General features: G+C 40.3%; 1 protein-coding gene across 10 annotated transcripts in view; it reads right to left on the bottom strand.

The window, feature by feature from the left end:
* Positions 1-2402: 2402 nt before the first annotated feature.
* Positions 2403-13402, bottom strand: part of Fktn (fukutin) — a 94696-nt gene continuing 83696 nt past the window's right edge. For all 10 annotated transcript variants that reach the window (XM_071600809.1, XM_071600813.1, XM_071600810.1 and 7 more), the window contains one exon: positions 2403-2739. In XM_071600809.1, coding sequence (XP_071456910.1) covers positions 2403-2739 — 337 coding nt within the window. The remainder of the gene's footprint in view (positions 2740-13402) is intronic.

Raw genomic sequence — 13402 nt, 5'->3', positions numbered from 1 at the left:
CTACCATGTGTTTGAACCATAATTTCTTATTGCTGCAATTATCAACCCTTAAGTGTAGACACCAAAGAAAGCACTAGAATGATTTTTTAATTAGGTTTCGTTCTCATGGATACCTTATCAAGGTTTTGGCCCACATGTAATTATAATTCTTTTTTTTGTGGGGGGGGCGGTACCAGGGATGGAACTCAGGGGCACTCAGCCACTCAGCCACATCCCTAGCCCTATTTTGTATTTTATTAGAGATAGGGTCTCACTTGAGTTGCTTAGCACCTCGCTTTTGTTGAGTCTGGCTATGAACTCACAATCCTCCTGCCTCAGCCTCCTGAGGGATTACAGGCATGCACCACCTGCTGGGATTACAGGCATGCACCACCATGCCCAGCTATAATTTTTTTTTGACAGATACTTTAATATAATACAATTTATATACAAAAATCCAAGCTGATAAAATGAATATTTTAAGAAATGGATTACACAGAGTAAGGTGTATTCATTTATCAAAGGATTTGCTGCAGAAAATCCTTAACAACCCCCCTCATGTAATAACTCAACCTCCTAATGTCTTTGCAGAATCTGTTACATTTCAGTGGAAAGACCCTCTTTGTCCACATAGCCTACAGCTCAGCAGTGGGAAAGTGAACTCATTCTGGGTAGAGGAACAAAATCCTATATTCAGGCACAGAAGTGCTCTGTGTTTTCCTTATCAATGTGCTAAAATGAAACTAATATAAAAATATGGTTGAAAGTGTTGTTGAGAGATTAGGTAATGCTACTCAATTGATAACTGTCCTCAAAACTTTGAAATCGCCTGGTAACTGGAGGACAAGCTGGAGTTCACCCAAGCTGGTGAGAAAGAAATGCACATTTGGGGGAAAGTCCCCTGTTCCTGCTTGTGTGTTTCCCTGAACTGTACTGGAAATGTGCGGAAGTTTACCAAATGCAGGTTAAATAAAGAATCTAGAAGGAAACCTTACTGGTTCAAATAGACCCACTGGGCTATAAGTACTAAGTCTATATAGATCTAATAACATGTTGACCTTGCTACTTTGGGAAAATGAGATTGCTGAGAGACTCACCCAGATTTCTTTTTGTTGTCAAACCAAGAAGGCCTATTTCAACCTTTCATTTACAAAATTCTTTCTAGAGTGGCAGAAAGTTCAAATTCCTTTATTGTGTATACACTGAAAATTCCTAACCTCAAATCCATAGATTTCTTACCCCTGGTTCAAAAGACTTTAAAACCAATCCATGGACTAGAATTTTGGGGAAATAAAAAGTTCCAGAGATAATCCAATGACACTGTTTACATTTCTGGCCTCAACCACAGGATTTAATCTTTGAATCCAAGTGTCATCAGGTTCAGGATGACACGCAGTGATGAGTTCTATAAAATCGACACTATTTCATTGACCTGGGTACCACACCCACCCCCCAGCATAAGACTAAGCTAATGCTCCAAAGCAAAGAAGGCAAAGTACAAATTCATTTGTTCATCAGAGTCTGGCATTACATTTCTATTGTTTACTCTAAATGTTTTGTTTAAACTAACCTCTGTTAAATGAGTCATTAAATGGTAATGTTTGGATTTTCATAATTACAATAGAATTTCATGGTTCTTAAGTCAGCAGGAACTCGGGCTGAATTAAAAGTTTTAATACCTGACTTGTGAAATAAAGGGTTTACTAATTTATTTTAGCCAACTTTTTTTTTTTTAAATAAGAAAACTATGAACTCAACTCATAAATTATCAGGTCCTCCTGCTTTCATAGATAAACCCACTGTTTAACTTTAGAGATATCATATGTATAAATGGCTCAATATAAGTAAAACTCACATTTCTATAGTATTTAAAGGATACACTCTTCCACATCTATGCAATCTTCACTCCTCAGGGAGTTTTTTTCCATGTCGCCCAAGATGATTCTTCAGGGGCTTTCTTTTCATACACCAATCTTAAAATTTATTTTGTTTGTCCTTGACCAAATACGTCTCATTCTTCAAAAACAAGTTTTTAAATATGTTGTGAGGGAAACATATTCTGCTCATTCATCTGAGATCCATGATGAAAAAACTTCTTTCTTATTACTGAATACATTGAGTAAAACAGGGATTTTTAAATCCATGATTTTTTTTTTTTTTTTTTTGCAAACATCTTATACAGAACCTGAATTTGTAAAACAGACAGAAGGCAGGGTTTGGCCTGAAGTCCTGGAGGCGATGGACTCCAGGGAAACATTCCTGTGGCCTCCTTTCAGCTCCCTGCAGCTCTGTCAGCCACCTCCCATGAGGCTCAATACATGCCTCACAAGTCATTCATCCAGTCCACTCTGGAACATGCATAAGGCTGTTCACAGCGGTGACTTCTGACAAGTGCTGCCTGGGTGATGACAGCTGAAGCCATACTATGGAAGGTGGTGGTCTGGGTTAGGTGAAGAAACACAGTAATCATCAAGGAGACTCCTGTTCTCCAGGCCGGGCAGGTGGGGTCCTTGGGGGAAGAGCCCCAGAATGTTTCCCTGAGCAGCCACTCCTGCTTGCTGTAGGCTTTGCTCCCCCAAGACCTTGACCAAGAAGTTGATATACCTCATTGCCAGGCGAAGTGTTTCATTTTTGCTCAGCTTTTTGTCTGGAGGGTGAGTGGGAATGAGCTTCCTCAGCTTAGCAAAGGCACTGTTGACATTTTGCTGCCTCCACCGCTCCCTGGTATTTGTGAAGATCTTCCTGGTCATGGCTGAGTTCCTGAGATGGGAAAGAGAAAAGGTGCTGTGAGCAGATACCTTGTAAGAGGACTGGTGGGTATCACATGTCCTGCCAAAAACCTACCATGTTAGATCTTCTCCACTTAGATATCGGGAAGTTCATTTTCTTATTTTTAGGTTTTTAGAATGTCCTTTTTTTTGTACTGGAAATTGAACTCAGAGGCACTTTAACACTAAGCTACATCTCTAGTGATGTCTCACACCAAGTTGCTTAGGGACTTGCAAAGTTGCTGAGGCTGGCCTAGAACTTGTAATCCTCCTGCTTTCTGAGTCACTAGGATTATAGGCATGCACCACTATACCCGGCTAGAATCTTCCTTTTAATATGAGAAGAAAGGGCAGGGAAAGAACAATGTCCTTCATACTTTTTCTGTCTGTCTGATTTGAAGCCCCCAATTAAAAGATTGCTTTATTCCAGTACTCCCTTAGTCCCTTTGCTTCCTTTATAACAAACTCTTCTTAATTATCAGTCAGGCATAGTATAGGATTGAGTACACATGTGAATATAATATATGTGTGTATATACATATATGTATATCTGTATCTGTACATTCATAATACACAGTTGATTTATGCCCAACACTCTCTATATATAGTATAGTTACTGTATAATATACTATATTACATATTTATATTATATAGCATACTGTATATACATATATAAATCCTAGAGAGTTGGGTATGAATCAACTGTGTATTATGAATTTTTTGCAAGAAAGAAAGAGTTATGATCTCTGATTTTGTAAATATATTGAAATATGGACTGGAGAAGATAGGATAGCTCTCCTGCTAGTAGCAGACCTCACCGAGAGAATTTGGCTTCACTCTGCAAGAGCTAAAATGTTGAAACTGCATTACATTTGGAGAAGAGCAGAGTGAGGAAGGGCCTCGACACCCTGTTGTATGAAGAACAGAAGTGAGGATGTTTAGCATGACAACAATGAAACGACAAGAGGCAGGTAAGGATGACCTTTTGGCACACGTGCTATAGAAGACACCTGGGCTTCTTGGATGACCTTTCCAACAGTAGGAGAGTTGTTTATCATCATATGCTGCCAAATCTTATTTTGTCACCATTAACCCTTAGCAGTGTGGGCCCCCTTTTTCCAGGTGGCTTGGATTAACATGTATTAATGGGAACTTTCAGCATACATTGGCAAACAAGCCAAAGTCCAGCCTCAAGCAGTTGAGTGCTCCTGGCTCACTGCTATCAGCCTTCAGCCTCAGCTCCCCTGAGCATTGGGCCTCCTCTTATTCTTCCAAAGGAAAATATATATTGCTAACTCTATCCTTTTACACATGTCATTTTCTCTTCCATGAATTCTCTCCCCATACTCTCCTTAGCTATTTCTACACATTCTTTAAATAGATGCTCTGTTCTTCCCTTTCTACCAAGGCCTGACTATATAGGAGTCTTCAGGCAGAGTACAATACTCTCTCCAGATGCTGGGCAGTGACACTGGACTGTAGCTACCTGTAGCCTCACTATCACTAGGACAAACAACCCATGCTCTACAGTGTAAAGTACTGTGTTGGCAGAATTTTTTTAGATATTAAGTGTTTAATAAATGGCATGAGATATTTGACACTTTATTATAAAACAGGCTTTTCATGGATGTGGCTCAGTGGTAGAGTGCTTGCCAAGCATTAATGAAGCCCTATGTTTGATCCCTAGCACTGAAAAAAAAAAATGCTTTGCATTAGATGATTTTGCCAACTGTAGGCTAATGTAATTATTCTGAGCATGTTTAACGTACAGGCTAAGTGGCTAAGTTATGTTTGCTAAGATAGGTATATTAAATGCATTTTCAATTTACAATTTACAATAAGGTTTATCAAGATATAATCCCATTGTAAGTTGAGAAACAGCTGTATGGTACCTTAGCAGCTGGCTGCCTGTGTTGAGATGAGAGAAGGAAACATAGGCTCTGTAGGACAGAAACAACACCTAACTAGGCACTCTAGTGGGCTTTCAGGCAGCCCGTGTCTTCTAAAACTGATGGGCCGGGGTGCGGGGGGAACCTGGTGATCCCCAAGGTCTCTTTCTGTTCTGAAATACCACAATGTATAATGCCCATTACCTTTTGTCTAACCTAAGTAGTTCTGAACATTCCAGTCTTTGGTTTTACAATAAAAATATGAGTGTTGTCAGAACTATACGATGACTATACTTAAAACAGGAAAGTTTGAACCCAAATCAAGGGAATTTTAAGATAGAAAGAAAACTATCAAGTTTTGTTCATACTGAAACTGACCAGGACTGTGGAGCAAAGTTACTTTCTAGCTTCTCTTGTGCAAAGAGTTTAGCTCATTCACGGAGTCAACTCTAATTCCATGGGGGGTCTTCTTTCAAGCTGGGAGGAAAAAAGATTAGCCAGGATAAACTGACTGCGGTGTTCTCTTCTAAGTGTGTGAGATCCTATTGTACTAGAAGCAGACAGAAGAAATAGAAAGAAGAGAAGACAGGCTTCTAAAATGCAGCCTGCCATCCTAGGGGTGCTTGATAATTACTTGTTGATTTATCCTCAAGTGTATTACTCTCCTTCTCCACAGGGGAAATAGAAATCAGTGATTTAACAAGCTCGAAAATCTCAAAGTAGAGGTCACTGGAAAATTACTGAAGTACTTTTTAAATCAAAGGAAAATTGCATTTAGTGTTTTTCCAGTTGCAAGGACTGATTGCTGCTAATCTTGATTTCAGAGTAATGTAAGAGCTAAAATACACACACACACACACACACACACACACACAGCCCAGATGCCACAGAATCAGAGAACATTTCACAGATGCTGAAACAAGGGTGAGTATTTAGGTCACACAGGGAATCAATGGCAGGGCCCCGAAGTCCAAGCCTGGGTATTCATACATTGTGTCACCACTGAGGACTCCCACTAAGGTTCACAACCTTGTTTTGTTCCATGGACCTTTCTGGCAGTCTGGGGAAGCTTAAGGACACAATTCTCTCAGAACAATTATTTTAAACATATAAAATATAAAGTCTTCAGCTCCCTTCTCAGAATAGTGATTTTAAATGTACATAGAAAATAGTTATGCTTAGTAGTTATGAAAATACAATTAAAATGAATATGATAATATATGTGCTTCATTTTAACACTTAAATAACTAGACTTACTACCATAATTTCTAAGAAATATGTTTATAAATATTTGTCTAAAGATCTGCCACATTTGTGATGTGAGATGCAACTATCTATGATTCTATTGGTGACAAATTCTTTATACTACATTGTCTCAATATAATACTGTATTACTCTATTGCATTTTAAATTATAATATTTTAATAACTTCTAAGTATAATTGGTTATTTTTGTCTATGTATTTTTAACTTATGAATTTAAAATTGTTATTTTTGAGAAGGGAACCAAAAGTTTTTTACTTTCTTTATTTAAAACCATGCTGGGGGGGCTGGGGATGTGGCTCAAGCAGTAGCGTGCTCCCCTGGCATGCGTACGGCTGGGGTTCGATCCTCAGCACCACATACAAACAAAGATGTTGTGTCTCGCCGAAAACTGAAAAATAAATATTGAAGAATTCTCTCTCTCTCTCTCTCTCTCTCTCTCTCTCTCTCTCACTCTCTCTCTCTCACTCTTTCTTAAAAATAAAATAAAACCATGCCGGGGAGCTGGGGATATAGTTCAGTTGGTGAGTGCTTGCCTTGCATGCACAAGGCCCTAGGTTCAATCCCCCACACAGCAAAAAAAATAAAACCATGTTAATAGCTGGGCACGGTGGGACATGCCTATAATCCCAGCGGCTCAGGAGGCTGAGGCAAGAGGATCACGGGTTCAAAGCCAGCCTCAGCAAAAGCAAGGCTTACTAAGCAAATCAGTGAGAACTTGTCTCTAAATAAAATACAAAATAGGACTAGGGATGTGGCTCAGTGGCCAAGTGTCCCTGAGTTCAATCCCCGGTATCCCAATAAATAAATTAACAAATAAATAAAAGTAAAACCATGCTAATACTATTGTACTCTATTACCCATATCCATAAATAAAGGAAATGCTATATATAAAGGTTAATGGAAATAAAGATATAATTTTTCCCATCCAAATTCACAGAACCCCTGAATTCTTCTATCTATATCTCTCTGGGTGGGTAGGGGTTGTGGACCCCAGTTAAGAATGCGTGGACTGGAGGAATGTTATGACAAACACTATGAAAATAGATGTGTACAAACTATACCATCACCACTCAAGGGAACACATTACTGGAGAAAAGAGTGACAATTACACCTCCAGAGACAAATGCCATCAACAGGAGCTGCTGCTCCTTGGTGCCAGGTTTCTGGACAAAAAGCCCAGGTCAACTAGAAAGGATGCAGGAAGAGTCAGCAGCTCACATTTGTATGAGGTCCTGTTCCAAGCTTTTCATATGACTTTCGATTTCTTTTACTACATTTGTTGGGTGTATTTGTCTCTTTTTTCATCTTTCTCTTTCTCTTGAAAGTAAGTGAAAACACTGGCCAGGAAGAAAGAGATGAAGGGTGGTTTGTTAGGTGAAAGAGAGGTGCCTCAACTCCAACACTAGGCACAGTTCTGCCTTTTGTAGAAGTAATGCATGCATATTTAAGCAAACAGTCCAAGTACACAAGTGCATGAAGTAAAACATAAAAGGCTCCCTACCTGCTTACCTAGATAATACGTCTCACTCCCTAGCCACAGCCAGTTTAATGTACATATTTCATGCACACTACACATACACACACATTTTTAAAAATCACTATTCATACCATATTTAATTCATACCTTACTTAATAAGAAACTTCACATGAAATACTGAATCAGTACACATATCATGAACATTGCTCATTGGGAAGAGCCCTAAAGCAGACACGCTTAGCCAAGGCTATGCACTGGGGGAGCCGCCAGTTCAAAGGTGCACTCTACACCTGTGCCTTGCAGCTCTGATAGACCTAAAGTAGCCTACCCTGCTCTTCCCGCCCAGCCTGCTGCCCTTGGACACTTCATTTCCTGGCTTTTCTTTTCTTTTTTAATTACTTTTTGTTTCTCCGCAAATCACTGCCCTTCCTAATGAGTATTTCAGGAGTTCAGGAAAGCATCTCGTGGTTGAAGTTTCACATCCAGGGTCGACCACCGAGCCTCATGAGCTATCTAAATATCTTGAGAGACGCACCTGGGGACTGGGGGCATGTCCCCCACACCTCGTAGGAAGCCGAAGAAGCTATACCAACACCCGTTGGGGGACCAAACTGATTCTCCGGATGCCGTGCCAGTCCCTATCCCCCCCGAAAAGTCCGCAGGTCTTCCCAGCAGTCACCTTGGTGTCGGTTACCAAGTCGCCCCCACGTCCCTGCCCTCCCGGGCAAATGGGGCTCCGATGACCAAGCGAGGGACCTGAGGGTCCACAAACCTGAGCCGGGTGGCGCCCACGTCCCCCAGGAGTCGACGCACCTTCTTGGCAAGAATCGGGAGCCGGCACCTTCGCCTTCGCTGTTGCTGTCGCCAGTCGTGTGCGCCCTCGCCTGGTCGCCGGCCTCTGCTGCCGCCTTTATAGGACACCGCCTTTGTCTCGCTGGGCGCCCGGGCCCCTTCCCGCTAGGAACTCCCGCCGGTTCCTCCCCACTTCCCGCGCCCTGGATTCCTGGGACCAGTTCTCCCGACCAGTTCTCTCTGTGTTAGGGAGCGGTAAGGGGGTGCTGCTTACTAAGCTCCTTTCCAAACAAAGACAAACATTCTGGTAAAGTTCTTATCCGTTGTTACTTCAAGATCCAGGGAGGGTGGACTCCCAAGAACCACCTGTTTTAGGGTTACGTGTGGGAAAAACAGATTTTAGCCCATAACCCAGGCCCTCTAAATCAGGATTTGGGTAGGTGGAGTCTGCAACTTGCATTTTACTAAGTACCCCAAACAATCATTGCACTGGAAAGATTCCTGTAATAATTTGTCCCAGTTTCCACCTTGCAGAACACAGGATTTGGTTATTTCAGGGATGGAAGGGTCTCCTAGCGGGTCATCCTGATTCTGCACTTGCCTCCTTCATAGGCTCTCCTGCATCACCTATGAAATCCCCTCAGGTACCAGTCACTTGTTTGCTCAAAACACTTGGATGGCTTTCCATTTCATTCCCAGTTAGACAAAACCTTTAAGTGGCCCCCAAGATGCCCTTTATCCTCTTCTGAGCTGTCTTCTCTCCCTGGGGTTCATTCAGTTCCAGCATTCTGGCTTCTTCCTTGTGTCAAGAACACACCAGACACCCTCTTGTCCTGGGGCCTTCATGCTGTTTCCCCTGCCTGAAACACTCTTTCTGGAAGTTATCCACATGATTCCTTGACCTCCTCTTATTTATCCAAAAAGTTATTCTTCAGAGCCTACAATGAGTCAGGCCCCAGTCTAGATGCTGGGGACAAAACTCCAAACAAAATCAGATAAATCCCTGCCCTCAAGGAGACATTCTTTAGGTCTTCACTCAGATCTTACCTTCTCAGTGAGGAGTTTCTAACCACAGTATCTAAAATAGTACCCACACACAGACTGTATCATTCTGCCTGCTGTATTATTCTTCTTCTTGCTCAACCTCACTCAGTAATATTTACTTATTTGTCTTCTCTCTGTCTTTTCTGCACCCCTGTCTACCCCACTGATGAACATCAAGTATTAGTTGCTTGCTAAATCAACAAGTAAAAAATTTCTAGGCATTACTTTCTCTGAAGGACCCAGTATGGGATTTGGTACAATAAATGCAGAAATGCAATACAGCTTGGTGTGTAAGAGCAAAGTGCTCTGGAATTGCATTACCTGGGCTAAAATGCCTTGTCTATTCATATGTGTGATCCTAGGCAAATTTATAACCTCTCCCTGCCTCAGTTTGCTCATCTGTAAAATGTGTACAATGATAGGACTATGGAGATCAAATGCAAAACAACAACAACAACAACAACCAGGTAAGATGTTAAGCACAAGGTCTATCACATAGCACAATTTTTAAAATTGTAGTTGATTGTATTATTGTTATAACTATACATTGGCTCCCTACAAGATTATACAGTTCCATCCACTGCCATGTGACTAACAGTGGCTCCCTGTAGGTGGAAGGTATATACTTCCCTGCCCCATTGCCAGGCTTGGCCAAGTGACTTTCATCAGCCAACGGAATAGAGCAGATTTGATATATGCCATGTTGGAGCAGAAGCTTTAGCAGGAGTGATTGGGTCCAGCCAACCCAGGTGCCATGAACATACTCAAAGCCAATCATAGCCTTTATATAATATGAGTGTGAAATAAATGTTGTTGTAAGCCACTGAGACTTTGGGAATGTTTGTGACACCCCACCCTACCCAAACAAAACAGTATGGTTTTATTACAAGTCAAAAAGCTATTGTTTGAATTGCTAAGTTCTGGGTTGGGACAGGAAGGAGAAGAAAGCTGTATATCTGCCTTCAAAAAGTTCATGATCTTGGGGAGAAAGAGGGCATGACAAATAAACCAAATACAAGACAGACAGTTATGGGTTCCAGAGAATGTGGAATTAGAGTTAGAAAGAGAGAGGCAAAGGATTCTGATTGGAGGGAGGATCAGAGGTACTTGTGAGAGGAATGGCATTTAAACTAGGCCTGAAGCAAGGCTGAATCTGACATTTGTGAGATTCAGGACAAAGTTACAAATGCAGACTACAGGCCCATTCCTATCCATTTTTTCTCCTCTACCCCAAGCTGAGTTCTGTTCTGTGAAGGGCATTGTGCATAAAAGGTAGACTTCCACCCACCATGGACCTTATGCAGGTCCTGAAATTGGGCTCAGGGCCACTTGAACAGAAATTCATTGGTCCCAGATATCCAGAGTGTGGTCTAGAAGGTGGGGCATGGCCACTTGAAGAGTCCAGAGCAGGGCCATCTAAAGCACACCCAAGGCAAGGCCTAGGTGCTTGGGTTCCTCAGTGAAGGTTGGTCAAGGCTGGTTGGGAAATTACAAATGTAGGAGTGGAGGACAGGAACACAACTGTGTGCTGTGAACATGGGAATAATACATATAGCTACAGATTATCTGGTGGCAGAATAGAGAATGGATTAGAGTAGACTGAAGAGAATAAACTGGTCAATTTGTGTGTAGAAACATAATCTAATATTTGCAGTAAACATCCCTGACTTGCTCTTTTTTTCTGCCCTTCTGTTTTCTTTGTGTATGGTAGAAGGGGGATCACAGTGTCACAGTGCCTATGCTTTTTCTATCCTAGCCTATTCAATCACAATTCTGCTGGAGTACATGTTAGATTTTAAACCAAGAACCAATATTACACTTTGTTTTATTTCATTTTTTTAGATGTTGATGGACCTTTATATTATTTATTTATTTATATGCAATGCTGAGAATCAAACCTAGTGCCCCACACATGCTAGGCAAGCACTCTGCCACTGAGCCAAAACCCCAGCCCTACACTTATTTTAGGCAAAAACTATGAGGTGATATATTTTCTCAATGGCATATTTTACAGTTATGAACTAGAATTGTGGCAAGTGGGTAGAAAGATTGGAAATGATGTATGATGCTAAATGAAACAATGAGCTGTAAAATAAAATCTGGGCTAGTGGACAAGGACTGAGAGAAAGGACAGTGCTACTGAAAAAGGAGCACTATTGCATCGGCACACTGGAACCAGGGTTGACTTTTTTAGTGAAAGCTTCTTAAATGTTATTGTTGGCTTTATACTTTTAGAAACAGTTTTGGTGCATAATTCCACTAGCAGTGACCCTTCAGAGTGATGGGCCATTCCCAGCCCCATCTCCCAGTGTGGGGAGAAATTAGGGGCTAGGTCCTGCAGGGGAAGAGGTTGAAGTAGGAATTTACATAATCCGATTATTGAGGGATTAGGTTTGGGCAGCTAAACGCCTCTATGTGCTTGAGCTAAAACCCTTACTATTCATGGCTCTCTCTGCCCCCTGGAGAGACTGCACCTGCGAGCTCCTGGGGAGGGAACAGGGAACTGGGGAGGGAAGGGCAGGTCCCTCCAAGAACTTGGGTGCTGTCAGGCTCTCTGGTTCTGCTGCTTTAATTGATCTGTCTGGATTAGCCTGTGAACACTGGCTCTCTAGTCCTTTATGCAGGGTTGTCAGCTTCAGGGAAGACCAAACCTGGAAATTTCAGAAGGGATATCTGCCAGCCCAGGTGGGTGTGGTCATTTTGGCTAGTAGTCAAGCATAAGCCTTATCCAATCTTAAAACTCCCTTCTTGTCCCCTGCCCCTTCTAAAGTTTCCCCCATTTCTCAATCCACAATTCTGTGTATCAACCTCAATGCATTCATACATATCTGCATTTATACAGTTTTCTATCCATCCTGTCTTTCATCCATTTACGTGAATCCAACAATATAAATTAACTGGTTCTTGATATTTAATTTATTTAATTGATATTTTATTTTACTAATACTAGTGAAATAGTTTTACTTGATGTATTCTATCTCTTAAATCAGTTTGGTACTTTGATATATAAATTTTGACATTTTTAGATACATTAATTGAGTGTTATATAGTTATTCAATTTTTAAAAATCTGAATTTTATTAACTTTTTCTCATTATGTGTTTATAATTTCTCTCTCTGCTTAGTTTTGTAGATGTTTGTCCGTTTTATGGCTTTTTAAAAATCCTGGTTCTAGGGCTGGTGTTTGTGGCTCTTTGGTAGAGCACTTGCCTAGCATGCAAGACACTGGGTTTGACTCTCAGCACCACATATAAATAAGTAAGTAAAATAAAGGTCCATCAACAACTAATAAAAGTATTTTTAAAAATCCTGATTGTAGGATTTATTTATCATTTTTACGATTTTCTAATGCATTAATTTCTACTAATCTTCATTAAATCTGTCCTTATTTGCTTATGTTTATTTTACTGCTCTCTACCTTCCATTCTTGGGTTAAATCTTGTTTTTACTATTTCTTCTTTATTAATAAAAGCATTCCAGGTATGAACTTTCTCCTGATAGACTTTGGGTGATATTAGTATTTTGGTTTGCATTATCATTGCCATTAATTCCTAAAGTCTGATGTCTATTTTTTTGTTTTAGAAAGTGTTTTAAAATTTCCTTATTGTTGTATTTTTGGCAGCTACTTGCTATTAATTTCTAATCTTACTGGGGTGTTGTCAAAGATGATGTAGTATGATTTTTTGCTTTGAAATATTTATTGAAATTTTTCCCTCTTGTAGAACTATGACCTGCTTATATAAATACTTCAGAGGTACTAGAAAAGGAGGTTATATTCCCTATTTAAAAGGTAAAATGTTTTGTACATATCCATTAAGTCAGTCTTCTATATTCTTGGAAGTTTGGGTCTATTTGATCTATTAAAAGAGAGTATGTGAAAATCCCCCTCTACCATTTTGTGTCTGTTCCTTTTTGTTTTTGCAGAAGTGTTTGCTTTAGATCTTTTTATCTTTTGATGTACTGCTTTTGAGGCATAAAGACTCACAGAAGTTGAGTTAGAAAAATATACCTATGTCAGTATATAATCACCCTCTTTGTCTTGCTCTTTGTTATGAATTTCATTATACTAATATTACACCCCAGTTTTTAAGTTTGCATTTTTAAAATTAAACTATGCCCATTCTTTTACAGTTTATTAGTCCAGAGACGGGTGGCTCTTGGTATGAAATTATTTTGGTAAATTTAAATT

The sequence above is a fragment of the Marmota flaviventris genome, chromosome 13 (genome assembly GCF_047511675.1).
Source record: "Marmota flaviventris isolate mMarFla1 chromosome 13, mMarFla1.hap1, whole genome shotgun sequence".
NCBI classification, from domain to species: Eukaryota; Metazoa; Chordata; class Mammalia; order Rodentia; family Sciuridae; genus Marmota; species Marmota flaviventris.
Note: the sequence above shows the minus strand (reverse complement) of the source record. Positions and strands in the feature narration are given on the sequence as shown.